The sequence below is a fragment of the Pseudopodoces humilis genome, chromosome 2, assembly GCF_049639895.1.
Source record: "Pseudopodoces humilis isolate 2021_Gansu_Grassland_sample_001 chromosome 2, ASM4963989v1, whole genome shotgun sequence".
In the NCBI taxonomy this organism is placed as follows: Eukaryota; Metazoa; Chordata; class Aves; order Passeriformes; family Paridae; genus Pseudopodoces; species Pseudopodoces humilis.
Genome location: NC_142201.1, coordinates 89,815,780 through 89,843,702, shown reverse-complemented (window position 1 = coordinate 89,843,702; position 27,923 = coordinate 89,815,780). Strand labels below are relative to the sequence as shown.

Sequence of the window (27,923 nt, the reverse complement as noted above, 5' to 3'; positions counted from 1 at the left end):
ATCATTTGGGTTAGATACGAGATGCAATTGCCTGGAAACCAGTGCACAACTCCAGAAGAGTGCCTTGCTCATTATAGTCACTTTTTTCCAATAAAATATCCATGCTATTCCTATGCTGGATCATGTCATCAGGACAGTGCAGAGGGGTGTGCTTTCATTTTCCCCTTCTGTGAACCCCTTGAGAGGTACCAGGGGCTTTCTAAGGAACTCAGGTCCTTATGGATTTTCTAAGATGTGGGAAACTCCAAGAAATAAAAGCTCTTCATGGTTTCTGCCCTCACCAGGCACAGGTGCATCTCTCAACAATTCCAGGAGGTGTGTTGAAAGGAAACACGGATGGACAGCCCTTCTGTGAGATTAGTAACATACTGGCGGTGCATCTAGGACCCAATTGGTCCTGGGACTCCCAGGGCCATTGCAGATTTGCAGAGAAAATGTCAGCTTCCTGATGAGCCACAGGAATTTTGCCAGCTTCTGGCCTGCCTTTCTGATGTTCTAACCTCCAATGAGTGCTTCTTCTCTCTTTTCAAAGGTGAGCATGATCCTGTCCCAGCATCCTTGGCCTCCTGTGCTGCTTGGGGCAGGGAAGAGTACACAGCCATCTTCACATGGGTGCCAAGGGAAGGATATGCAATAAAACCAGGTAGCAATGAAACTAGGGCTCTCCCTCAAAGCCTCCCTGCAGACTGAAAAAGGGATAGGTATGAGCTGCTGGAGGGAACTAAAAATAGTCTCTTCTCTGAGTAGACCAGGGATCCTAGGAAGAGGAGGCCACATTCTTCATTGGCATGGAAGAGAGTAGGTTGGAAAACGGGAAGGAAGAAAAGCTACTAACTAGAAGACAGCATTGGCATGAGAACAAGTAGACAAAAATAGGCTATGAAAAAATGTGGGCTGCAAATCAGAAACAAGTTTCCTTCTGTCAAAGTGAAGTTCTTGAATAACCTGCCAAGAAAATTCCCAATGACTTAAGATGGACTGTGATAAATTAACAAGAGGGACTTTATGACTCACTGTTTGTCATTGCTGGGAAATATGATGATGACTAGGAGATCCCTTCTAGCCCCACATTCCTCACATTCCTGCTGGTATGATAACAGAGGAATCTGTGTAGGGTGCAATAAATGCTGAATCACTGAGTGCTTTATCTAGTTGCCTGGCAGGACAAAGTCCCTCATACCCTTCCTGTCTGCAAGAACCTCCAGGACAAAAAAAAAAAAAAAAAAAAAAAAAAAAAGAAAAAGAAAAAATAAAATCCTTATGTAAGTGATTGTGATCTGGCAGCACAAAGCATGCAGCTACAGATGCCTGAGTTAGAAGAAAACCAGCTCAGCTACAGAGGCGCCTCTACACAGGGGAAAGGTGGTAGCATGGGTGTGAAAGCAAGGAACCCCACTGTAAACACTGAGAGGTACACATTCCAAGGTGAATGTGCTCCAGCAGCTTCAATACACAATCTTATTGAGAGAAAGAAACTTGGAACCATGTGGCAGCGTCCCATGCACTTACTCAGCCAGGTGTGTTCAGGGATCGATCAGGTCCATAAGGCACGACCATGTCATGTAGCAGGAAGTTCCTGCAGTTAACATCAACCACGAAGCCATCCACAGTTCTCCTGCCATGCCAATATCCACATTTATTTCTATGGTATTTTTTCCCTGTCTCCATGGAGCTCCCCAAGCACTTTCTGCCTGAGCACAAGGCCAGCAATCAGGATGCAGCTTACACTGATGGCTTTAGTGCCTCACAACTGGATAGCCACAGCTTTGCTGCTCTCACTGCAAGCGCAGACCTTGGGGTAAGAGCAGCAGCAGCTGGCAATTAGCAGGGCAGAGCTGGAGGTAGAGGCCAAGAAGACAGCCCTGAAAAACCAGACAAACTAAGAGGTATGCCTGGTTTCTTGGCTCAGGAGAGCAATGCTGCTCTGGAAGAGAGCACAGCCTTCATGACCACCAGACTCAAGGAAGACTTTTCTGAAGCTTCTTCCAGACCTGTGGAGGTCATGTACAGATGTAGGTGCTCCCTCATCTCCTCAAAACCTGCAGCCCAGGCTACTTGGAGTTGTAGGCCCCCTGACTTCTGCTCCCCAGTGTACCACAGGAATGTCTCCACAGAGATGTGGCACCACTGTGTCCAGGGATTGCACAGTCTCATTACTCTAGGCAAAGGCACCTGAAGGTTCTCTCTCTTGTGGTACTTTCAAATACTCATTATTTCTCCTAACTGCACCTGGTATCAAACATGAGAGCAATACGTTCCCTGAGATCCCAGCTGCTAATGCCAACATGAAGCAGTGGGAAAACTTCCACACCAATGGTCAGCACTCCCATGCCAGAGAGCCTGTCGTAATCCCTCTCTGCCATAGCTAACAAAACTCTTTTAATCTTTTTCCCTTTTATTTTCTTTTTTTTTAACCAGGCAGCTGAATCACAATCAAGATAATTTCTTTTATTTCCTAAGCAGTGGCAAGTTGACAGGGTAACAGAAGCAGACTGAGCCATGACAGGTGGTTGTAGCATAACAGCCTCAAGGCTTCCTTGCCTTCCTGCCTCTTGCCAAAGTTCATGAAGCAGGAGAGAGATCACATCCTGGCTGTGATGTGACCCTTCCCCTAAACAGCCATCAGCAAGGAGAGGGCCCACAACTGACCACAAGATTCGAGGTGTGACCTCACCAGTGCTGAATACAGGTGCTGATCACTGCCCTGGTCCTGCTGGGCATACTAGGACACAAACCACAATGCTCTTGGCCTTCTTAGTAGAGGCATCCACAGGCTATGCAGTTTTCAGGTGGTGGCTGCTGGTCTCCGCACAGAAAAGCAACGACCTCAAATTTCAGCAGTGAGTTTCCAAACAAACTCTCGGTTCAAAGTCCTCTGGAGGGTTTTTCCGCATTCACTAGTGGCTTTAAAGTTAATTTTTATATCAGCTGCTTCCAGGTGGGTTCATGGTTGATCATTTCCTTTGACTGTGCTGCAGTAATTCCCAGCCCCAGAGAAAAGTGTTATTCTAAATACGTTTGGGGGTGGGGAGAGGTTTTGACCCATATTTAATAGGTTCCCTAAAGCATGCTTGTCTCGCCCCTTGTCCCAGCGTGGCGATGCCGTGGGATGTACTCGGTGTTTGCCGGCACACCCGGCGTGGCAGCAGCAACACCTGCTGCGAGAGCTGCGGAACTGCAGGCGGCTAGCAGACGATGGGGACGGAGATCCCGAGTCCCACTGCAGGGAGTCGCCGGGCTCCCGGGTTTGCCCTGCACAGGCAGGGGACCCTCTCAGCCAGTGCGTTTCTCCCAGGCCAGAGCCGTAAGTGCTCAGGAAAAAAAAAATAAAAAAAAATTAAAAAAAAAAAATTACACTCTGTTTGGGGTGTTTCCATTTTAAAAGCAAAATGGGGCTGTGGGAATATTGCTCCTCATTAAGGTTACTGAGTTTGGTGATTTGCCTTACATGCAAGCTTGGAAAACTGCAAAGGCAACAGGAGAAAAAAAGGTGGCACCAGTGAAGGGAAAGAGAAGTGAGGGGTTTCACCATCATAAAGGGTAATGGAAAGAGCAGTGCTAACACTGCTTTCTTCAAAACCAGCTCTAGGATTCCTCTGACACCTGCTCTTTTAATCAAGCTTTTCTCCAGAAGGTTTATATTGCACTGGGCATCAGGTCTCAGCATCCTGAACTCCTGTGGAGGCAACGATAAGCTCAAATGCCATGATAAATATCCCCAAAAAGGCACACACACACTGGATTTACTGTTCTTGGTGTTTCTAAGATAAAAATTAAACAGAGCATATTAATTCAAACAAACCTTATTCCAGACTACATCATCCATACAAAGATAGACAGAAGGGCACAAGACCCAGAAATCAAGGTAAAAAAAGAAGCCCCTTTTCAGATCCTCCTTTACAATGGCTGACTTGTCTTTCCCTTCAGCTCTGACCTGAGTCTACCCTACAATGATGCACCTGAAAAACACAAAATGCAAAGACACCTCCACGGACATGACCTTTGGACTCCATTTTCTCATTCGGATGCTACAAGAAACCCACTGAAACCCAGAAGTTTGCTGTGCACACCCCATTCCAAAGTCCTTGCTTTGCCTGGAAGCAGCACACCCCAGGTGAGTGGCAGCCGGCAACTGCTTTTGGTGTCTGTCTCCCATCCCCAGCTGGGGGTGATGCAGTGGGATGCTCTCTCTGCTTGAGCAGCCTCAGGGGAAGGAGGCCTCTGTTGGTCCATATGCTGTGGTGTGCAGGAAGCAGTGGCTGTTTCTGAGGCAGGATACTGCTCCCTGCCAGTGGGAATCACACAGGTCTCACAGGAAAAGCTCTCTGAGGAGATGAAGTTTGGGCTCTCAAAGACCCCCAGCCCCAGTTTTGCCACTGCCGGCACCAGGATGGACAGAACTGCTGGTTACCTGTGGGACACAGAGTAGCCAGGACAAGGCCACCACCACCTCCCTGAGTGCTGCCAACCCCTTCTCAGCCAAACTCAGGCTGCAGTCACGGCTGACCAGGCTGGGGCTGACACTGCAAATCAGAACGGGGCAAGGTTTATTCCCAATCCCCAAATTCCAGAACACGGCACATTCCCCAGAGGGACGTGTGGCTTTAGCATTGCTGAAAACATGCAGTGTTTCGGGGGAGAAGGGCATTTGCCTTTGGGGTAGGGGTGCTTCCAGTCACACAAAAGTGGGTTTCAGATCGTCTTTGAAATTCACCACAGGCTGGGGCCCACCGTGGTGTTCTGTCTGGTGATCCTCGCAGTCACTGGGATCTGTGTCCGTGTCCGTGCTGCTGCTGTCCAGGGAGCCACGTGGGGTCTGGAAGCAAACCTCGCAGCAGGGTCGGTGGCAGCCATGAAACATCTCCTCAGAGCTGCTGCTGCTGGAGTCAGAGTCTGGGTAATAGTACAGTGAGCGCAGGGAGGGCTCAGCGGGTCCCCTCGGGGTGCCCTGCCACCGCTGCTGCTCCTGTGCGATGCACGATGAAGCACCCTGGGACTCAGGCCATCCCAGCCACCCCTCTGGCTGGAGGCTGGCCTCCCTTGGGATGGCTGGAGGGGATGGTGCTGGGGGGCGAAGGAGCCTTCTGCCAGCCATCTCCCCTCCCTTTCCCAGGGAGTTATGTGCTGACTCCCCACGGCCCCAGCTGCCCACCTCCTTCACCCTGCTGCTGGCACGAGGAGATACGTGTCCGGGGAAGCGTGTGGAGGCAGGGGGTAATGGGATCCTCCGACGATGCCTTGCCAGGTAGGGGCTCAGGGGTGTCTGGATGCCTGGGTAGCCCTCCTGGCCCACCTGTGTTTCTCCCTGCTCTCCTGACGTGCCCCGGTTGCCAAGCAGAGATCCTGCAGATAAGGCTGGGCTGTAGTTTTTGCCATCTAGGCTTAACTCTTGCAAGATTTCCCACAGCTTCTCGCTGTTAACATAGCTGACTTTGGGGGACGACTCCCAGGCTACACCAGCTGAGTTGTCCTGGCCTGGCAGCTGCTCTGGAGGCTGCCCCTGCACTGCAGGTGTCCCACATTCCTGGACATCTCTCAGGCCATGTTCAGTGCTGTCCCCTGTATTAAAAAGCAGCACCTGAGAGCAAACAGGCTCCTGGGTTTCAGGTTTCTGGAGGGCCTGAGCATTGCTGCCAAGAGGCGATGTATTCAGCAAGCAGGGGAGCTGCCACCCATCCCTCTCTGTATCCAGGGGGCAGCAGTCCCCTGGTGCATCCCCAGGCTGCCCTGAGCTCCAGGTGCAGGGAGCTGCTGGCAGCGCATGGGGCTCGCAGCCACTCTCCGCAGACATCAGCCTCATCAGCTTCTCCTTGGCGCTGCTCACTTGCTCCTGCAGGCTTTCAATCACGGCGTTTTTCTGTGTCAAACAAATAAGCCTGTCAAGTGTGGGGTGGGCAGAGAGCAGGAAAACACTGCCAATTTGGAAGCAGGCACTGCCAGAAAACAAATCACCCCTCTCTGCCTGGCAAGAGCCACACCGGTAGCATTTGTGACCTCAGCCTCCCCTGCAGCCCCCCAGACGTGTGTGTGGGAAGGGGCTCACTGGGCAGGCTGCTCTTCAGGCTGGGGTGCTCCTGCCCATGCAGTGCACGTGAGGGAGCAGGAGGCTGGGGGCTCTTCTGAGACAGAGCATCTCCCCTCTAAATTAACTATGTTTGACAAGGCTGTGAGAACCAGGCTCTCTTGCACTCCTCCCTACAGAATTTTTTTAAACCCTCCAGATTATGCCTAAATTGTGGTGCTTTGGAGTGCAAGAAAACGAAGCAGCTCTTTCCGTCAGGAAGGAAGAGGCTGGTGAGGGATCACCAGTGTGGACAGGGGTGTAAAGAAGGGCTTCCCACCCTGCAAAGCCTTCAGCCCACAAAAGGGAAGGAGAGAAGCTGGAGGAGGGGGGCCGGCAGAGCCCTGTACCTCGGTGAGCAGCCGCTTCATAGAGTTTTTCTCCCCTATGAGCTGGTAGAGTTGCTCCTCGCTGTACATTGAGCGGCAGCTCCTGCTCGGGCTGGTGAAATATTTTGCCATGTAGCTCATGGTTTGGCTTTCTTCTTCAAAGGCTTTCCACTGCTTGAGCTGGGGAGTAGAAGAGGGTGTTATCCACAGAGCCCCAGCCGACACAGCGGGAGGTAGGCACAGCTTAAGCGCGAAGGAGACAAAGGGATGGAGAGGGGGAGACAAAGGCAGGGTGTGACCGGGGAGCTGAGACAGACAGCCAGAGATGGCTGGGCGAGGAGCTGCAGTGTCACTTAGAGCCTCCCACCCATCTGAGCCCTACCCAGGCTCCAGCTTTTAATGCGGGAGAGCGTCAGTGCCTGGCTGCACTGAGACTGCTGAGCACACTGTAAACGCCCCCTCCCTCTTCTCCCCACTCCCTGACAAAGACAGTGCCATGCATGCCCCCTTATCCCTGAATCACTGGTGACAAGCTGAAAAACAGCAATGTTTAGTATCTCTTTTCTCATCTAGTGTCTGCCTAGAAGCTTTTGCACAGCCCAGCTCCAGCTGTTTATCGATCTCAGATGAGCCACAGAAAAGCAAGCCCATTAGGAAAAACAAGGTAATGAATTAAAATATCCAAGATAAATAAAATGTTCAAGGGCCCCAGGCTCCCACAGAAGAATGGTGCAGGCAGAATGCAAGTACAGCTCATCAGCTTCTCCACCCTCAGTCCTAGAGACCTGAAGCTTGGCAGAACATGGCCAGCAGGCCTGATGCTCACCAGAGGAGGTTTGGATCCCTGCTCCCAAAGGCTGCTCATCTAAGGGTCTGGGGCTCTGCAGTTACACTGTCTCAACTGAGACAGGAAGGGATCTCTGGAAATCATCCCAACTCATTGCTCAAGCAATGTCAGATGGAGCAGCCTGCTCACCACTTTGTCCAGCTGGACCTTGCATATCTCCAAGGATGGAGACTCCACAACCTCTCTGGGCATTCTGCTGCAGTGCTTTACAACTTTCACAGAAAAAACTCCAGCCGTTTCCTTATGTTTAAATAGAATTTCCTGTGTTTCAGTTTGTGCCCATTGTCCCTTGTCCTGTCAGTGGATACCACTGAGAAGAGGCTTGCTCCCCCATCGATATTTATATACATTGCTGAGATCCCCTGAGCCCTCTCTTGCACAGATGTGCTTTCGTCAGCTTCACCTCTTCCTCCCTTTCTCACCTCATGTCCTTGAGCCCAAAATTCCCTCCAAACATTCAATTGATTAAATAACTGTTTCCTCTCCCTCTAACAATGGGAGCATTATTCCCACTAACGTGATAGCCAGGCACACCAGGCTGCTCCTGGAGGACACAGGAAGCAGAAGAGCCTCACCTAACCACAAAAGGCTTCCTTTAAACACCTCCACCTCCTCCTTGCCTGTGGCAAAGCCCAGCTTCCTTCTCCAAAAGTGCAGAGGAGAACAGCCTCCCCCGGGGACCACCAGCAGCAAAGAAGTCTCTGAGAGTGGCTGGGCTATCTGGATGGTCCGTGCCCAGCTCCATCCCTGCCAGTGGCAGAAGCTCCTGGTGCGAGTGGCCATGTGAGGTAAGAGGAATGGACAACTGCACAAAGGACACATCCCAGTACCTGCATGGAGCAGGAGGCCGGTGGCTGCCTCATCTCACGTGTGCTGTGTGGCTGTTACCTGTGGCACGCTCCTGCAGGAGGGTTTCTGAGCAGCAGTGCTGCACTCCTTGGAGACTTTCCAGGACATAAATGGGACAAGGGACAAGAAAGCTGGAGATGGACATTTTACAAGGACACAGTGATAGGACAAAGCAGAATGCTTTTAAACTGAAAGAGGGTAGGTTTAGATTAGACATAAGGAATTCTTCACTGTGAGAGGTGAGACCTTGGAACAGGCTTTCCCAGGGAAGTTGTGTATGGCCCAATCCCTGAAAATGTTTAAGGGCAGGCTGAATGGCACTTCAAGCAACCTGGTCTGGTGGAAGCTTCCCTGCCCATAGCAAGGGTGTTGGAACTAAATGATATTTAGGTCCCTTCCAATACAAACAATTCTGTGATTCTTTGAGACTCAGGGAACTTGCTTGGGGAAGCAGAACCACCAGGGTGGGGTGGGGTGGAGCTTGGAGAACGAGCTGTGCAGGTGAGTCCAAACATTTGGGGGAAAAAAGCAGGAAAATGAGTGCATTGACACCCATGGCTGATGTTGTTAAACTCAGAAAATGTGCCCGATTCCAGCCAAGTGACAGGACAGAGGTGGCAGCATACCTGTGGCACAAAGATGAAGCAGTTGATCGTGGTTGTACACACAAAGATGCCTCCAGAGGTAAAACCAAACAGCAAATTGTGCCAAGTATGGAAGAAACGGTGAACTAAGCAGATGGTGCCAGCAGCCAGGAAAACGAGGTTGACCCCGACGATGAGTGTCAAGGACTGGTTGACTGGTGAGGAGCTGACGTTGTCGGTCAGACCGGCCAAGTAGGTCCCATATAGCAGGAGGATACTCTGGAAGCAGAAAAAAGAGGTTTCCAGAGTGTGGAAAATTACAGCCTGATGGTGTCAACCCCCACCTCGCACCAAGCCCAGTGAGCTCAGATACACTCAGCGCAATCCTAATTAATGCTCTTTGATCTATAATGCAGACCTGGAGCGTGCGGTGGTGATGCCGCGGCAAACACCCGGCACACTGCTGCAGGCCAGGAGCAGGGCTGGGGACACAGGGCAGGAGTGAGGCCACTGGTGGGCACAGGTGGTCCCAACCAAAGGGTGTGAAGAGCCAGGAGTCAAAGGTCAGCAGGTGCTGCCACAGAGCAGGGGATGGCTGGGAGAAATTGTCAAAATCGCCCCTTGGGCAGCCTGGAGCAGGAGAAGCAAAGGCAGGCAGACAGGAGGCAGAGGTCCCTGCAGGGATGCAGTAGTGAGTGCCATCAAGGAGAAACAGCATACCTCTGAAGGAGCAGGAAAAATATACAGAAGGAATTCAAAGAGGAAAGCAAGGAGAAATGAAGTTTAGACCAGAGGGAAGAGGATGTACTTGGTGCCTCTTTAAATAGCAATAATCCAGGAAACTACCAGGTGCAATTCTTTTCCCTTCCCTTTGCTGTTTCCTGACTCCAGCAGCAGGGAAGGGCACTACAGAAGTGCTCTGTACACAGAGGCTCTCCCTCCCCCTGAGCAGAGCAGGCTGTCTCACCACCCTGCTCCTCAAGGGTCTCATGCGCGCATTTTTCAAGCAAGCTCAGGATAAAACTATCCAGCAGGATAAGCCACTCCTTCCCTAGGTGACACTAGCAGGAAACATCAAGTATTTTTTGCCTGCCTCCATAGAACTGAGCATGGTCTGCTATCAGGATCATTTGGAAATACCATCTAACAAAGTCCCAGGTCTTGCAAGGACCTGGAATACAGGGAATATGACCTACATTATTCTTGTGCTACCCAGTAAGTGTCAGCTTTTTACTAAGAGTCATTATTTTTTGGGCATCAAGAAGTGCTTTGTGACATGAGATGCAGATGTTTTTTAAACCCTTCTGAACCCCTCTGTGCTGTGGCTGGTTGGTGACTGTGATGGCCACTGCCAGGGTTAAGGTCTGAAGGGACACAGACAAGAGAGGTTTATGTCCAGATCTCTGGTGAGACTCCCAATTTCAGAGCAGCACAAAGTCTCAAGGTGGGGTTGTAAGAGTGAAACCTGCTTTGATGGGAACTGGGCTGGCACCTGACCCTGCTTTGTAGAATCTTCACTGGATTATAATTGTGTCCACCATGGGGCACCTCCAAACAGCCCAAAGGCAAGCCAACCTCTAATCCCTAAACAGGAAAAAGCCAGCACCAAAGTCCCATTTAAATTCACACAGTCTATCTGGGACACAAACAACAGTGCTGCCATCTCATAAACTAGGACTCTCAGTAAGCACAGGAATAAGTGGCTTGTTTGTTTGTTTTAAACTTGAGCAGAGGACTTTGCTCCTAATTCCAGGCATGTCCTTGGCAAGTCATTTCTGTTCATTGCTCTTTGCCAGTAAAATGCCAGGATAATACACTGAGTGTCTTCCCAAAGGGCTGAGCACATTAATACTGTGGATGCTAAGAAGTGCTATGTACGCAGAGATAAAGCCTACTCTCACATTAGTGTAAATCCAGGCTAACTCCAGAGAAACCACCAAGGAAGTACTCCATGACCCCCAATAAGCAGGAAGGAACAGGGCCAGATTCAATGCAACATTAAAAAGATTACCTGAAACTGATAATGGGGATGTTTTATTTCCAAAAGGATTTTGTAAAGGCTGCAAGCAGAGACATTACCTCTCTAAACCCTAACACAAACTGCAGACAAAATCAGAGGTGGAGACACAGCACTTAAAGCCCAGGTAATGCCTACATTCCCTAACACCAAAGGACTTTTAAGGACACTCTAGATTAATGTCTTTGAAATTAAATGTAGAAGGACTTGTCTGTGTTGTGAGGTCCCTTTCTGCTCTTTTTCCGATGATTCTGGGTAGACGGTCAGTGAGTATTACATTACAGTGAATCACAAAGGAGCTGCCTGTTCTGCACGCAGAGATTAAGCCATTCCCAAAAAAAGGCTGTGATCTCAGAAGCTTCACCAACATCAGCTTTCTGAAATGTGTCCAGCCTCTGCCACACCAGAGACACATGAGACCACAGATAATTACAGTGATAATTATACCAACATAGTTACATCAGTATAACTAACACTGCTGGAAAAAGACTGGCCATGTGCAGAGATTCACCAGTGAAAGTGCACCTCAGAGGTATAATTAAACTGATAAGCATCCTGTAAAGGTGGGGACCAAGCACTTGTCATCAGCACCACCTTGGTTTGAAGTCACAGGACTCAGGGCAGAGCCACCTGGTGTGCCTTGGCAGTGGCCATTCACTGCAGTCTTTAGGGAATGAGCGTGACATAAAGAACAGCAAGGTGTGAGTTTCAAGGAGTGTGATGGATGAAGCTCAGGGGGTTGTGGGGAGAGATCAAGAGAGACAGACTGTATATGCATAGTGTACATAAAGGAGATGGTGAGGCAAGGAGAAAGCAGCTAGCAGGGCTTTCACCCTTCCCAAGATGGGAAGAGCTGGAAATAGGAGGGTTTACGCAATGAACAGGAGTAGCCGGGATCTGCAATGGGCATGTTGCTTGAGAGGACAGTGAAATGACAAATGCTGTGAAACAGTTTAGACTGAAAGACAGGGAGGAGGTGACATACAATGCAAGAAACAGTCAAGAGGTTACTTACCTTAAACCCTAAAATGAGAATGAGCCAGAGATCGGAATAGAGCGACGCACAGGACTGCACCCGGCTCACGGAGCACGTCATGCCTTTCTCTGTCGCCTACAAGGCAAGGGAAAGGCAGAAGTGAAGGCTGCAGCCTGGCACAGACCAATGGGAAGATGCACCTAAGCTGGTCTCTTCTGTAAATTTCTGAAAGGAGAGGTCAAAGCTGGTGCTATTAGGGGCAGAAGCTTCAAGTGAGAAGATTCTGGCCTCCTGCTGCCAACAGGGCTGGTTTAACATTTCTCTAAAGCAGATGCCTTGGAGCCCTCCTGTGTCATGCAGGTGATCTCCACACACCTGGAAATTTTGCAGTGGACTCTGGCCTCTGTAATAAACCAAACATAAACCAAATCCAGTGTGCCCAGAGGGTTTTCTACCTCGTTTTTCTTTCTGTTGTTTCTCAAAGACCACCTCGAAATGCCCAGCCACCCACCAACTCTGTCCACAGCTTTCAGATAGGACATAGCAAAACCCTGCACTGGCCCTCTTCATCCTTTTACCCGCAGTGAGACGCTGAGGCTTCGGAAGCACTGGACTGGGTCAGAGAACACCCATGTCAAGAGCAAGACAGTGTCTGCCAGCACCAATGCTGCCACCATAGCCAGCAACTGCAGGTCTTTGATAATCTGCAAACACACAAGAAGTGAAAGTTACTATGGGGAACAAATGGGCACCAATGACCTCCATCCCCCTTGGGCCCCTTTCTGTGGTTTCTTTCAAGTGACATGTCCATCCTAGTACTTCACCCAGAGAGGTGTCTAGCACCTACATTTGAGTTGGCCACAAGATCTCTGTCTTTAACTCTCAAATTCTTGGAGACCTATACCAAGAGACCTGGCTTGAGACCAGGTATAAACCCTGCCTGATGGTGTGGATAACAGGTAAATGCTATGAGAGAAAAGAGTTCTTCCACAACTGTCATCCCTTATGACCATATCACATGCAGAGACAAAAAGGGTGGAGATAAACACCTGGTAGGATCATAATTTTGCAAGTTTAACACAGATCCCAGTGTGAAACAGGAGTCCTTGCTAGTCCCCAGTTCCCCTGCAAACCCTCTTGTCCCATCTTTCATCCGAGACCTACTTTTTTCACTGCTGAAAGAGACCACTGAAAGTTTTAAGTGCACCTTTTTGTGCACAAATTTCCCATTTCCTTCCCAGTTGCTGAATTCCCGTCCTTAAGTACTGCAGAGGAGTGCCCAGAACTCCCTTCCCGCCTTCAAGAGCAGATGGGATCCATCTGGGGATGGCCCTGCATCAGATGCTTTTGAGGACACCTGGTTTATTTTCATCCCACAAAAACAATCAGCGCAGACCTGAATACAAACACTGGTGTGTAGAGTAATGAAGGCATGTGGCCAATGTAAAATGAGAGCATTTCTCAGTGATGGGGCTGGGACTCCACTGGGGAAGAGGCAGCCTGGCAGGGCACCCAGTTGCCTGTAGAGTGGGAAATCTTCAGCCTCATTGTGCAGGAATAAATGCCCATAAACACCATGCCCAGCCAGGTGTGAAACCAGGCCTGTGATTGTGGCATCCATCCCTGTCATATGCCATTTTTATCTGCTATCCCACACTGGTTTGTGACTTGCTGGTGTTTTCCCCCCATGGAAACCCTCCCTTCCCACCTCAGATGCTGGTTACTCACCACCCGCTTGTCTGGTACCCGCTGGGTGAACACCTTGTAGAGCCGCCAGCTCTTCCCCAGGACAGGACCGAACACCAGGGAGGTTCCCACACACAGCAGGCACAGCCTCACCTGCCAGGGGTCAGAGCAAGGGGGCTGAAAGGGGCTCACAGGGACACCACACACCCTCCCACTCTGGGGTGCAGTAAGGATGGCTGGGGAACATGTCTACACTCTTCTGACTTCTGGAGGTGGATATCAGATACAAAAAAGCTGACCACAGGATGAAATAAATTCAAAGGCAAGTACTCCTCTGTAGGCATGCCTGCTGCCTACCTTTTCCTCCCCATCCCTAGACACTCTCATTGGAAGGGCAGGCAGGGAGAGACAGGCAGCTTGTGAGCAGCAGGGGCACAGAAAGTCCCAGCACCCATAAATCACTTGCTGGCATTTCCGTTAATTATCCTCAGCCAAGTGGCTGAGCAGGATGCAGGGTGTGCACTGTCCAATGTCCCAGTCCCCCACATGGATGCATGCTCAGTCTGGCAGGGTGGCTGCCTCAGGCCAGGACATGGGGGTTCATTACACAGGTGAGCATTTTAATGAAGATCTGCTCTGCAGCCAAAAAACTCACCTGTGCTGTGTCAGGCAGTGGTGGCTGTGTGGAGGATCCCATCTCCCTTTGTGCTCCCCTCTGCCTGCTGCATTTCTACAAGCCCAGCAGCCTGCCTGCCTGTGGGACCTGTACCCCGGGGACCTGCCTCGAATCCCTTCCTCGGTGCAGATGTGGTTTGCAAAACAGCGAAGGCCATTCACACAGAAAGTGTCTGGTTGCCATTTGCATATGTGAAAGCCACAGCCCAGGTGAGCAACGTGGTGGTGACAGGCTGTGGCTGGGACAGAGCATGTACAGGTGACAGCTGGCTGGAAGAGAGCACATACTAACAGGCCTGTACATGTGTCAGGGTGCCCATCCCAGCAAAAACCCCACTCACCTGAATAAGCTTTTCCATTGAGTCTCCAGATGGCAGGCTCTGCTCCTGAATCCCAAAGAGGTAAGCACTTGTGTAAGTCAAGCCACTGCCCAGCAGGGTCACAATGTTGAGATTGGGGCTGGACATCTTCACAATCCTTTAGGAAACAAAGCAGGGAATTTGGTGACAGTTACTGAGCACCATGACCTGGCAGCACAGGGGTGAGGTCCCCTTACAGGGATGATGACGGTCACAAGGGATGCTGACACACTGTCCACCCCCAGCCTGCTCCAAAAGTTCAGACACTACTCTATGGTCCCATCCTCTCCCCTTTCCTGCTAGAGTGCTTCATAATCCTTCAAGCATTCATTTAGCCCTATGCCAACACTTCTGCTGCAGAGGGGCACAGGTGGAAAACCACACCAACACAGTCCAGGGTGACTGTCCCCAGAAGTAAGCTTTGGGTGCAAGAGCTACATGTGCCCCCAGGAACATCCCTGTCCCACTGCTCCTTCCTCTGAGGAGATACCTCCACACTCAGCACAGTCTCAACTTCAGGAAGCTGCCAGCAACGTTCAGGTTACAGTCTCCCCTCTGTAATTTCACCTCATCACTCATAATCCTGTAACTGTATTCAGGGATGGGAGAATCAACCCACTGATCTCTCATGGCCTGTCACCCTTCCCCAGCAAGCCAATCGAGTGAAAGCTGTACCTCCTGCTACCCCGCACAACAGCTCTGCCCTTCTGACCTGCTGCCAAGTCATTACTTTTCTCTCTCCTTGAGCTCCTTCCTGGCTTGCTGTCTTGCAGTCACAAAGCCTGGGGTTCAACCTGTCTCTCTCCTTCCTCACCATGTCTCAGCCCTTGGAGAAAGATATTCACCAGCTCATGCTCTCAGCTGCAGCTGAGAAAGGTCTCCTCTGCCCTGCCAGCTTCAGGAGGCAGACCAGTATTTATTTACAGCAGAGCAAATAAATAACACACATTCATTACAGCACATTCCAAGAACATCAATTCAAGTGGCCAGCAGCACTCAGTAAATAAAGTGCTTCAGACTGGGAAGCAGTTGGGATGCAGGTCATGCAGCTGCTGCAGCACAGCAGGCCCAGGGCCCTCAACACAAGCCCTTATGGGCAGGACCCTCCCGACTGCACAGTGGTTGTCAGGAGCATTAAATTCCTTAAAGCCACCAGAGAAGTCAAACAACATCAGTCCAGACTGCACTCAGATGCACACCTCTGTGAAACAATGGCACATCGAGAGCAAAGGCCTTGCCAGGTGAAGCCTGGGAGAGGGATGTATCCCTGGAGGAGGAAGCAGCTGAGATACCAAGGGACCAATGAGGCTGAGGAGAAGGTGGCAGAGGCAGCAGAGACATCCAGAATTGCTGAGGACGGCTCAGGACTAGCTGAGACACGTTGAGCTATGAGGAACTGCTGAGCCTTCTGCTGGATTTATGCTGCCTTCAGGGGAGCAGGACTTTTTATCTCCTCTGTACAGACTGAGCAGCACCAAAAAAGTCTACACTTCTACAGTTTCTCTCACCAATGGAGATCAGGTTCCCCACCAATACGAGCAATCACCAAGAACAAAAAGGGTTATCAATATCTTCAAAGTATGAGTGGCCCAACAGCAGGAAGGACATGGCACACAGTGGGAAGTATGATGACCTTGCTATTGAGCTGTGCTGCTCAGAGCGATGCTCTCAAGCATGTGGAGCAGAAATGAGCTCTCTTTTTTCCCCACTCCTGTTGGTGGTTTTATTGAGTAGCACCTCCAGGATGAGACCATGCATCACTGTCTGTGCCAGAGGGCACCCATAGAGTCACACAATCATTAAGTTTGGAAAAGACCTCAAAGACCATCAAGTGCAACCTTCGACCAAACACCACCATAAGAACTAAGCACACAGCACTAAGTGCCATACCCAGTCTTGAACACTTCCAGAAATGGTTACTCTACCACTTCCCTGGGCAGCCTGTTCCAATGCTTGACAACCTTTACAGTGAAAAAATTATTCCTGGTGCCCAACCTGAACCTCCCCAGATGCCATTTCCAGAGGCCATTTCCTTTCATCCTGTCTACAGCTCCATGCCTTGAGGAGGAAAGGAGCAGTCCAAACAGGACTGTCTCCAGCAGTGATCAAATCTCCGTGTGATGGAAAAATCTGCAACATCCCTGGCACTACCCTTGCTTGCCCTGTCCTGCTTATTCAGGCTTACACCCTCCTGATCCTTAGCTGGTCATCAACTCAGAGCTTGGTCCTGAAGGAGCCTGACTCCACTACTCCAGCTCAGGGGAAAACTCCCAAGAGAAGAGGGATGCCGTTACCTGTTTTTCCTGAAGCGAATTGTGAAGATGAGAAAGAAGAGTGCTAGCAGGACTCCTCCAGTCAGGAATGTCCACACAACTCCCAGGAGCCAAGCAGAGAAGGATGGGGAGCTCTTCACACTGCGGTCAAAAGATGTCTGTGGGAGGCAAAAGGGATAAGGAAGACGAGGACATTGCTAGGACTCTCAGCAAAGGAGGCCCCTACTCCAGCATGATCACTCCCCCAGTTATCCTGCTCAGCCAGAAACCACAGCTCCCAGTAAGACACCAGACCAAGTAATGCAGGTAGGGCCACTGAGATGTATGTGGACAGGATGTGTGCTCTATCGCTTGCTGAGTGCTCAGGAGGACACGGCAGTCCAAGAGCTCTCTTCTTATGGCCAACTAGCCAAATCCATAGTGAAGCCTGTACAAGTGATTCACAAGCCTCAGGCAGCCCTGCCTCTGGGAGATGGGAACACAGACAACAGTTCCCCACTGTCTTCTGGAAAAGAATCTTTGAAGAAAGGCCCCGTGGTGCCCCAGCTGGTATCATGCTTCTCTAGATGCTTCCTGGCGCTCACCCTTACCCCTCCCCGCAGCAGACAACTGATCTGCTAGCGGACATGACTGGAGCCAGCAGCAGAGCTGCCAGTCAGTGCAGGAGCACAGCAAAGGGAGTGTGACAGCATTTTTCAGAGGTGGTGACACACTGAGCGGGAATCCACCCATCTCCCAGCTGGCTGGAAACTAACTTGGTCCCAGGCAGACATCGGCTGAGAACTGGCTTCTGAGGGACACTCCCAAAGTGGGAATGATGGAGGCACCTCTCTCCTTACACACAAACCACCTTATGGGTTTAAAGCTCCATTTAAAAATATTCTCTGCTATCTCCTTATTAACATAAAACGGATAAAATGATCCTACGCGAAACAAGAAACCTACTTCCGCTATTGATCTAAAATGCTCCAGCATTTTTAACAGGGTGTGCATGTGTGGGTTACCAACTTTTTTTTTTTTCCTTAAAAAAACATCACTTTAATAAAAGTGCTGGCACATCCCCTTTAAGGGGGGAGGGAGAAAAATGGGGTTTGAGCTGGGATCACACACCACCTCACTAACTTCTCTGGTGCTGACTCCTTTCTCAGATATTCCTGCATCCAATTTCTATTGCAGAAGACTGTTTTTCCTGACAGTTGACACTGCCCCAAACTCCCAATTTTTACTTCAAGGTCTGAGCTGCTTCCAACCTTGCTAGAAATAAATCTTCAGGCAGAAGAAAGGCATTTGTTTAGAGCCAATGCCTCATGTCCCTCTTCCCCAGCCAGGCTTCATCTCCTCTGGGCGAGCAAGAACAACGCACAGCTTGCAGAATTAAAGCCACCACATAATTCTTGAAACAAAAACGTGTCACTGCCACACGAGCACAGCTAATCTGCAGGCTCCTGGCAGCTCACATTCTGGTGCCATGCTGGTCACAGGGCAACTGGGAAAGGCAAACCCCTGCCTGGGAGAGACATCCAGCTGAGAGCTGCTGCTGCTGGGATACAGCTGCATGCACATCTCAGCCTCGCTTTGCAGCAGCGTGGAGGGATCCCCAGAGGGATACTCATCTCCCTCCTGAAAACTGCTTCCCACCTCCTCTTCCCTCTTGCTATTCCCTGGGGAGTCTTTTGCCTCTTTGGGAAATGAAAACAACACCAGATGGTAGAGATGGTCAGCCAAATCAGTCCCCCACTTACGCCAGGACTCTGTGTAAAAACCCCATCATTCAGCACAGATCAGGCCCATCCTCCCCACTTCCTGGAGCTGACAGGGCTGCTACAAGGCTGTAAGGTATGATCCAGACATTCTATTTCTGTGTCCTACCTTCTCAAGCCCAAGGGTAACATCTGGCTTCAGCCACTGAGGTGAGCAGGGCAAACTCAGCATTCTGGGGCTTCTGCACTTCACTCTCAGGTGCACCCACCAACTAAATCTTTTCAGATCTGGCTACTGTCAAAGGTATTACTGCACCCTATTCCCAGCAACCATCCAGGGATCAGAAACACCCCTATGATCTCCACTTTTTCTCTCCCACACACCCTCCCACCTGACTGCTGTTTCCCTGGATGTTGATGCTACTTGATGGAGCGCTTTGCTGGCTGCTGAGCGGAGTAAATCCTGGTCCTGGCAGGGGGAATATTAATTGTAAGCCGGCTGCCAGAGCCAGAGGAGCCAAGCAGCTTACAGTCTTTTAATTAAAGGCCCATGGTCGTGCAGGACGTGAGGGAGAGCAGAGTGGGCCAAGCCTCGCCACTCCATCCAGCAGCCTCACGTGGTGCCAGCTGCAATTGAGTGCATCCCAGCGTCATTTCTACTGCCTTACTGGTGGGAGGGGGAAGGTACCATTTATTACAGATGATGACTTTTAATTAAATCCTGCTCTACTCATATTTGAAAAGCACTTTGAAGTTATAGGGGACAGGAAAGGTCAAGGGCAGATGGGGCCATTTCAGACCAATCCTGAGCAGCTGGCTGACACGTGGCAAGGCTGCTTGACATGACTTGGCTGTCATGGATGCTTTCTCCCCTCCTGGATAACTGCTGGGTGTCACCTAGACTGGGCATGTCTTGGGGGCCAACCAGGTCGGTGACAGTGTGCTGCCTTCAGCTGGACTGGGACTGCTTGACAGCTGCAACCCCCTCTTCTTCCCTCCCCCAAATCTACCTCTGCAGAGCAAACCTCGTACCCCAGTGCACTCCCCTGCATCCACACACCCCGCTGCACCCATACATACCACTGTCACAGTGCAGAGCTCCTGCAGCGCCCGCTGCTGCTGCTCCTGGCTGCCAAAACTGGAGCTGCTGTCGCAGAGCTCAGAGCAGTTGAATCCCGGCTCCATAGCACATCCTCAGCCGTCATCCAGCCGTACCTTTGCCCTGCTGGAAGGATAAGCGTTGGCCTTCTCCAGTGAGAAGAAACCTCTGGCACACACCACATCCTCCCTGTCAGCAGGGCAGGGTCTGAGGGCAGCCCGGGGATGAGCTTACCCAAACTGATGTGATACACATCCAGAGCCAGGACAGGGAGTGCCCCCTACCAGTGTCCCTCGGGGTGTCCTCTGCAGCGAGGGGAGTCAGCTCAGGACCTGGCCTCCCATGGAGCACGGTGGCATCCCCAGCACTACTACACCATCCTGCAAAACAGCATCTGTGGAGGGTCACAGTGGCCCCCAGCCCCTATATCCCATCTGGGAGCTGAAATGAGGTGCTGTGCTAGGCATGACACCCTGAACCCCTGCATCTTTCCTTTGCCAATGCATTTTCCTGCACTGAAGCAATTTCAGGGTCATTTTGAAAGTACCCTCCTTGTGCCAGAAGTGACTGCTGGTTTCATGGAACATCCCTTTCTTCCAGTAAAGAAACAGCCAGTGAAGACAACAACGAACAGCAACACGTGTTGCCATCACTTAACAGGACCTACACCCAGGCCTGGTGTGAGAAGAGGGGGAAGGTGCTTGAACCCAGTGTTTTGGCTGACTTGGCCCGATGTGGCTACCTGAAGAGCCGGCTGTTTATTAAGGAGATTTAGAAGCCTGGCATCTCCATGCTCCCCCTCCCTCCCAGTGCTCTGGCTGCCAGGTATTGTCCCTGCCTGGTCCTGCTCCTTTTGCACCACCTTTGCCTCTGTTCCCCCTTTCATTTCTCTTTTTGGTGTGGATTTTAATAGGCCTCATTACCATTTTAGACATGAGGTCATACTTATCCTCAAGCATCCTTACTCAATTACCATTGTCACCAGGTTTAATTAGCTTCCAGTGCACGACCATAAGCAAGTCTCCCGTCGTTAGCAGCTGGGGAGGAGGTGCAATAGCTCGCTCCCTATTTGCTCCTAACAACAGGTGGGAGGAAAAAATTATCCCTATCCTGCTCCTCGGGGCTGCTCCCTGGCTGAGCATCCCCTGTGCCTGACTGGTGCTCCATCCCTCCCTGTCACTGCTCCTGACACTTTGATGCCCTCTGCTTCCAAGTCCTTTCTTTGGAAAAACTCCTGTCATTATGTGAGCAAAGAAAGAGTAAATTAAAAAGAAGCACAGTAGCTGGGACCTGGTCTGAAACTTGATGTTCGTCACAGGGCACAATTGAGATTCAAATGACAATAAAGCTACAGGTGTTGTTCTCAGCTCGAGCGTACACTGATTTTTCAGCTTTAGAGTAGTTGCTTACAAGTCCCAGCCGGAGCACATCAAAGAAAGAAGGCTACTTGTCCAAAATTAGCAGACCCACCTCTGAAGCAATAACCCCAGCTCTCCCGCTGGCAGAAGCCTTCATGTACTGCAGGTCCGGGCACCGTCCTGCCCCTGCCAGAACTTCCCCCAGCGCGAGATCAGCTCGCTGCATCCTACACAGTATCACACACTTCAGCCAGACTGAAGATTTTACACACATGGTGTGTAAAGACGTGTTTTTCAAGAGTGCTGACGCCACCCAACTCCATCAAGCCTCCTTCCCTCTAGCTTGTAGCAAACCGTGGTGGTGTTTCCCCACTCCAGCAGGATCATCCTCTGGGAGTTCTCATGCCCTTCACAGCTCAGGCTGAGTGACTGGAAAAGAGCCATGGCTGCAGGAGATATCCAGCTGCTGCAGTGAATGCCAGGATTGCTACAACGCTGGAAATGCAGTGGAAAGGAGGAGACAGGCTCCAGCTGAACAATTCAGAGACCGATGGACAGTGTGGAGGGACTGGGTGGGGATGGGGGTAGGAGAAGGGCACTGAACCTTTGATGCTGGCAAGACCTGAAGGTGAGCAGTGCCCAGCCTCCAACGGGCTCAGCTCCTCCCCATGCCTCCAGGTGGGTTTAAAGACAAAAACCCCTATAATTCCTCGTAACCTTCTGCCTTGTCAGAGGGGGAACACACCTGGCAGGTGGACCACTACCAAGGTGGGCATGAGGCCAGCAGGCACAGCCTTCCTGTGGCTCACAAATGGAGGTGCTACCACAAGGAATTCAGCCCTCATTCACCCAGGAGGCCACTCCTTGGAGAAGGGCAGAAGCCCCTTGGGGTCTCCCCAGCCCCCACCCCTGCATTCTGAAAACGGCTCCCACACCATACTGATAACAAGCCAAGACCAATTAGTGTTCATTAGTATGCAACAAAGCAAGCACCAGTGCAGTAGCTGAAAGGCAACAGGCATTTCCAGCCCAGCTCCTGCCTCCTGTGAGAGCTGGCAGGAATGCTTCTCTGTAGCCTGGAGAGGATCAAAGGGGGAACCAGCACTTTGGGGGGGTCACTGACCTTCAGGGTGAGGCTAGGTAGTGTTTGTCAGGACAGGAAACAATACAGGTAAAACCCCACATCCTTAAAATGGAAGGATCCGTTGAGAACAGAGACTTGTGGGGTATGGTTTTTTGGGGGTGTTTTTAAGACCAAAATGCCAACCAGTTCCCATGGATGACTTGCAGAGCAGAATCACAGAACAGCTTGGTCCGGAAGGACCCGACAGCTCTGCTTGCTTTGCTTTCCCCTTGCTGCCCTCAGTCTCTGTGGCCTTGCACCTGCTGCCTGTTTGGGACATGGTAAAGAGTATTTGGCCACAGAGGAACATCGGCTTGCACACAGACATGATCCATAAAGCCAAAACTCAATAGGAAACAAGTGACTGGACCACATGAAAAATATTAGCATCTTCTAAGATAAAAGGGAAGCACTGACTGCTAGAAACAGTATTTGGATAAAAGCAATTTGTGGTCACCTCAATGGTTGATCTCTAGGCCTGGAAAACCTGTTTCCTTAGATCTGTTGAGACCCAGGAACACTTAGCATAATATCATTTAGTTTGGAAAAGAGCTCTTAGATCATCAAGTCCAACAATTAACCCAACACTGCCAACCCCTCCACTAAACCATGTCCTTAAGCATGGCATCTACATGTTTCTTGAACACTTCCAGGAACAGATACAGAATCATAGAATCACTAAGGCTGGAAAACACCTGGAAGATCATCGAGTCCAATATCTAACAATGCTGAATAACTGCAGACTAATGTATAAATAGCCCTCAAAATAGTTGCAGCTGATGTAATCTCAATGCACATCTTGACTCTCTCAAAGTTTCTTCTTCCCTTTCAAAACATTTCTTTTGGAAAAAAACACAGAGGGAAAAGAAACCTTTAAAGAAGCTGAAAAATTGGCACAGCATGTATAGACCCAGAGCAGGCAGAATGAACTTTTCACCCCACCAGGTTCGTTTTGATGTAGTGTTGAAAGAGAGGCTTCTTCCCAAAGGTGACATCACTGCTTGGTGAATCAAAAGGTGGAAAACAGAAGATGTCAAATCACAGACAACAGAACAATTGCATTCAGAAATGTGCCAGTCTTCATGAGCTCTGCAATCCTGTCTGGCCACACCAGCCTTGACAGAGAAATTGTACATGCACACCTCTCTAAGGAGCACATCTGGAGAAACATCTGCTGAGAAGACCTTTTGGGATGGTGGCTGTGTGGCCAGAGGTAGAGAAGAGCAACTGGGGAGAAGGAGCAATGCGCAAAGAGCAGAGCCATTCCTGCTGCCTCAGGAGGGGAGCAGGACACCTTGGCTCACCCATGATGACTCTGTGCTCCTACTGCCAGTCCCTGGTGGGAGATGGAGCTCTGCTGGTGTGGAGCAGCCTCGGCTGACAGGACACCGGGCTGCACACTGACAGTGGGAAAACATCCGGATAACTGTTCTGCCAACACGAACACTGCACATGGGGTTTTGCAATTCAGAAATCTGTTGCTTCCAAGACAGGCTCCTGCTTTTTCCTTCTGCTCTTCTTGTCCAACAAGATCCCTTCTTGTCTGGCCTGAGAAACCTGCAATATTGCCATCCCCAAGGCGATCAAAAAAGTCACAAGCGAGACTTACTGCAACACCCCCTACGATGAAGCTACTTAAAAACTGTGAGTTAAAACACACAGCATATCTGAAGATTATTTTTAATTTATATTTAAAACTTCCACACTGACATTTTCATGCTTTCTCCTACAAACACAAAAGGAAAAAGAAAGAAAACCAAGAAACCCTGCTTATCACATCATCCTAAAACCTAGGTTGCAAAGGCTCAATCTCCAGGAACACTGGGGAGCTACAAGGTTGTCACCCTTCTTCTCAGGGAATGCCCTGTGCTCCTGCTTCATTCTGCTCCTGTCACTGGGATTTCCAGAGCCACTTTCAGGCCCCTGATATCTTCATACCTCACAGACAGCAAGCTCAGTGAGGATAACCACCAGGAGCTGCAGGACCCGCTGCACACAAAGGAGGGAGGTGCAGGACAAGGTGCTTCTGATTCTGCGTGCATGGGGAGCACACTGTGTGACTGAAAACTGAAATTTTGGCTGAAGCTAGGTGCGATTTTCAAGCCTCCTACCATTTTGAAAAGCATGTCCCAATATCACAAAGGCAGTAATTTCTGAATGCTGATCTTACTGCTTGTCTGTCCACTGTAACTCTGTCAGTTACATGGAGGATGGCATGAGGCTGGCACATTTAGCTCTGCCTCTAGACTATTTAACTTTAGAACTGCAGGTTGAATACCCACATGGCTTTTTTCAGTTCCATGGCTTACATTTTGAATTAAAGAAACCCTCATGCAAAAACAAAACAAAACAAAAAAAAACCAAAAAACACCCCACATTATTACTTATTTTGAACCACCACACAGTCCTGCGATGAGCTGACTCACACTTCTCCCACTAAGGAGCTGATAAGGCTTTTAACTCTCTCACCATAATTGCTATACAATGACAGGCATGTAAGAAACAGAGACAAAATAGATTGGAGATGCTCAAAGGAAGGAAAATTAGGAGGGAATACCAAGAGGCATAGGGAGCATGTCACAGATGAGGCCAATATGACCAGAGCTGATGGGGGGGTAAACCAAATCCTTGGAGCTGCCAAGGAGCAACTTTGTGCCACTCAAAGATCTGAGCCCTCCCTCGTGTCCAGCTGCAGCAGCTGCTGAGCAGCATGTGGATGAAATGAGCAGAAACCTCCAGGTTTCTGCCTCCCCAAAATGGCTGGGAGCCCACCGCCCCTCCTGCTGAGCTCATCCCTGCTTGGCCAGGTGGCCTGGCTGGCTCCTCACACAGAGCCAAGCGACAGCAGGAAACAGCCAGAAATTTAGTGACACCACGGTACTCCCAGGTGGAAGCTCACCTTCCTGCAGTCAGTGAGGGAAGCAGTGGGATCTCTGCTGTGAAACAGCAGCCTCACCACTTGGGGCCAAGGAGGGCACAGCTGCCTCCCCCAGAAACAGGCAGAGGACAGACCCAAGCGCCGCTCTGAGAAGGAGCAGCGCTGCTGCCATGCTCTTCCCATGCCCAAGCCTCTGCCCACAGCCGGGGGCTGGGGTGCATGATGCTCCAGCAGCTGTGCTGCATGGACAGGAAGGACATGCAGAGGCTTTTCACCACTTTGGGGAAAATCCTGGGTTGTCATTACTCTGTAACAACTTCATCAATTATTTATTAGTGGCGTTGTTCTGCCTCCATGGGACAACCTCTGCTTGTTCCCAAGCCTGGGTCAGGAAGGTCTCCATCCCAAGTGCTGGGCATGTGGCAGACGGTGTGAAAGTGAGATGTTACAGGCCGCCTCTCCAGAAACACACAGCCAATTTCATGCTGCACTGCACCTTCACTACAAAGAGGCAGAAGTGGTGAGGGCTGGCTACAGGGCCAAACTGTGTGGCCACCATGCCCCATGGCCACAGAAAGGCAGTTCCTGCCTGCCACACTGCCAGGCACAGCCAAGGAGAAGAAATGTTGGAGGTGTGCAAATATCCCCAAGCATCTGCTTCACAATTTGCCCTGCAAATAGTTGCTGCAGGCAAACCACAAGTTGTTCCCCCCATCTGCCAGGCTGGTCAATCCTGAATCCCTGCCAGGTATCACACCCACATCCCTGCCCCAGAGAGGCTGGCACCTTGTCACAGGACAAGAGTCTGCAGGACTCCACCATGGCTGTGTGACACTCACACTTTTCCACCAGGACGCTGCTTCAAGGCGCTGTGACTGGTGCAGCATTTCCAGGTCTCAGGGCTCTGTGCCCATTCCTGGTGCCTCTTGTTGCCTTATACCTGCTCCCATCCATCCACATGCATGATCTGCCTCAGAAAGCTGCCTTTTTCCCAGGCCATTCCCATCAAATGCTGCTACTTTCTCCTGTGGGCACATGCCCCAATATGCTGCTCTGAGGTACAGCTCAGCCCCAAGCACCACCGCTGGAGGCTCCAACATCCCTTCCTTCCATCAGCTCCCTCTGCCTTCCAGGTGTTAGCACCAGCCTAACAGGAACATGCTAAACAGCCTTAGAGGAAGATGTAGCCTGTGATTTTTTTCTGTCTTTCTGTCCCATCTTTAGAGAGCCACCACGAGTAAGAGGTAAAAAAGTCAGATGATTTAGAATTTTGATTTACAAGGGAGATCTACCTTGTGGTTGAGGTGTGTATGACTTAATTAAAAGCAGAAGCTCACCCCCACTGAAGCTGTTCGCTGCTGAGCTATCAAATGCAGAGGAGGAAGAGACCTCAGAAGGAGTATTTCCATAAAGTGATGCTTCACATTAAGCATATGCCTTCAAGAGCTCTCCCTTTCCAAAGCTGGCAGAAAGCTTCAGCTGCTCCTTCATGCAATCAGACACCATCCCCTCACAGCACCAGCACACCTGTGTTTCCACAAACAGGGCTAGGATGGCCAGGCTGCGAAGCCACACAGCCCCAAGCATAGGGACAGCTTCTAGCCCTAACAAGGTCAGCAAGTTTTTTCTCTATTTAGCTTTTTTTCTTTCAAATTTGGCAGGATTTTGGAAATCAAGTGACACATTTAGTCCTTAAAGAGGCAGGAAAACAGAGCACTACAGCTCTTTCACCTTACCCCTGATGACCAAGCAGCAGGGAATATTTTCCCCTAGGAGACAGATTTGACTTAAGGCTCTGAAAGCCAGAGATGTCCACAGCTCCTCTGGCTTCCCTCCCGGGTACCACAGGCTGCCAAACTTCACCCAGCGCTGCCCTGCTCAGGCTTCTCAGGCTCTTTGCAGGGCAAAACAAGCCTCCCCACCAAGGGGCAGGGCCACTTCAAGGTTTCCACGAGGTCTGCCAGCCTGGCTCCCTGCGGACAGCGGTGAGGCTTGCTCAGGGGTGGAGAGGGGCAGCTCCAAAACTGGAGGCACAACCAAATCAGTGTGGAAAGCGCTACTTGTAAGCGGTGTCAGCAGAGGGTCTGCAGTACGAGCGGAGCGCACAGTGCCCAGGCACCAGGTGGGTGAGGGGATGTGGCAGCTGCGCCAAGGCCGCATTAGAAATGCCAGCTGCAACTCAACACTGGCAGCTCCCGGTTACCTGGGATCTGGTTCCCTTGGCCTCCTCCCTGCCCCTCTGAGGACGCAGAGCACCTGTGGGGCAGCAGAAAATCCAGCTCTGAGTCCATGAGCCACCCCTTCCTGAGAGGTGACCGAGTCCCTGGGAGCTGTGTCATGCTCAACTCTGGCAGCCAAGGAAAAGCAAAGAAGTTGGGCCCTGAAGTGTTTCCTGGTGGCGGGGGGGGGGGGGGGTGTCTCACCCCTTAGCAGCACTGAATCCATGGCTCAGGGGCCCCTTCTCTCTCCCTCTCCACCCAACAGGTTGCTGCACTGTGGAGCTGGTTGCAACTTTTCTTTCCGTTTTGAACTCCGAAAGGCACAGGGCTCGCCCAGGTAACAGCAGTTTGGTTAGCAAAAACTGACCTAGCGCTGCAGCTTCACATCTTTGCATCCTGCAAGGCAGCCCTTTCCCATCACCAGGTGCCGGCAGGCTCCCGCTTCCACGGGCGCCTTCCGGGGGCTGCTCGGAACCTTCGGGACTGTGTTTTCTGGAGAGCTGCAAAACCCCGGCCCAAGCTCGCCCCGTTTCGAGCTCAGGGGTGCACTCCGGGCACAGCCAAGCCAGCGAAGGGCGAACGAGGAGCTCTGCATCCCCCAAAAGCGCGCCCGGAGCACGGCTCGGTGCCTCAGGCGGGAGCGCCCGGGGGCTGCCAGCCCATCCTGCGGCCTGTGGGGAAAGGGGCACGGGGAGCAAAACCACCACAGCGAACAGCGCCAGGGCAGGGTGGCAACTTGGGAGCTTTAACCTGGGCGCCCTCGTCTCAGCCATCCCGCTCGCAGCCCCAACCACGGCTGCCGGCCCCTCTCTCCCCACACCGCGCCCGGCGGAGCCCCCGACCCACCTGCGGGGACGGCACCCGGAGCCAGGGTGTCAACCTGCGGAAAC

At 51.0% G+C, this 27,923-nt stretch overlaps 1 protein-coding gene across 2 annotated transcripts; it reads right to left on the bottom strand.

Annotated features, from left to right (window-relative positions):
* Positions 1 to 2,632: 2,632 nt before the first annotated feature.
* GPR156 (G protein-coupled receptor 156) lies at positions 2,633 to 27,923 on the bottom strand. Of its 2 annotated transcripts, XM_088051436.1 has the most exons (11): positions 27,880 to 27,923; positions 19,690 to 19,835; positions 19,437 to 19,581; positions 16,678 to 16,814; positions 14,366 to 14,501; positions 13,392 to 13,502; positions 12,242 to 12,367; positions 11,703 to 11,798; positions 8,713 to 8,949; positions 6,412 to 6,570; positions 2,633 to 5,857 (listed from the first exon to the last, which is right to left on the bottom strand). In XM_088051436.1, the coding sequence occupies exons 3-11, from the start codon at positions 19,539 to 19,541 to the stop codon at positions 4,676 to 4,678; spliced, it is 2,289 nt and encodes a 762-aa protein (XP_087907562.1). In that variant the 5' UTR covers positions 19,542 to 19,581; positions 19,690 to 19,835; positions 27,880 to 27,923; the 3' UTR covers positions 2,633 to 4,675. The 2 variants fall into 2 exon arrangements, with proteins under 2 accessions (XP_087907562.1, XP_087907563.1); XM_088051437.1 differs by lacking the exons at positions 19,437 to 19,581; positions 19,690 to 19,835; positions 27,880 to 27,923 and adding an exon at positions 18,526 to 18,633.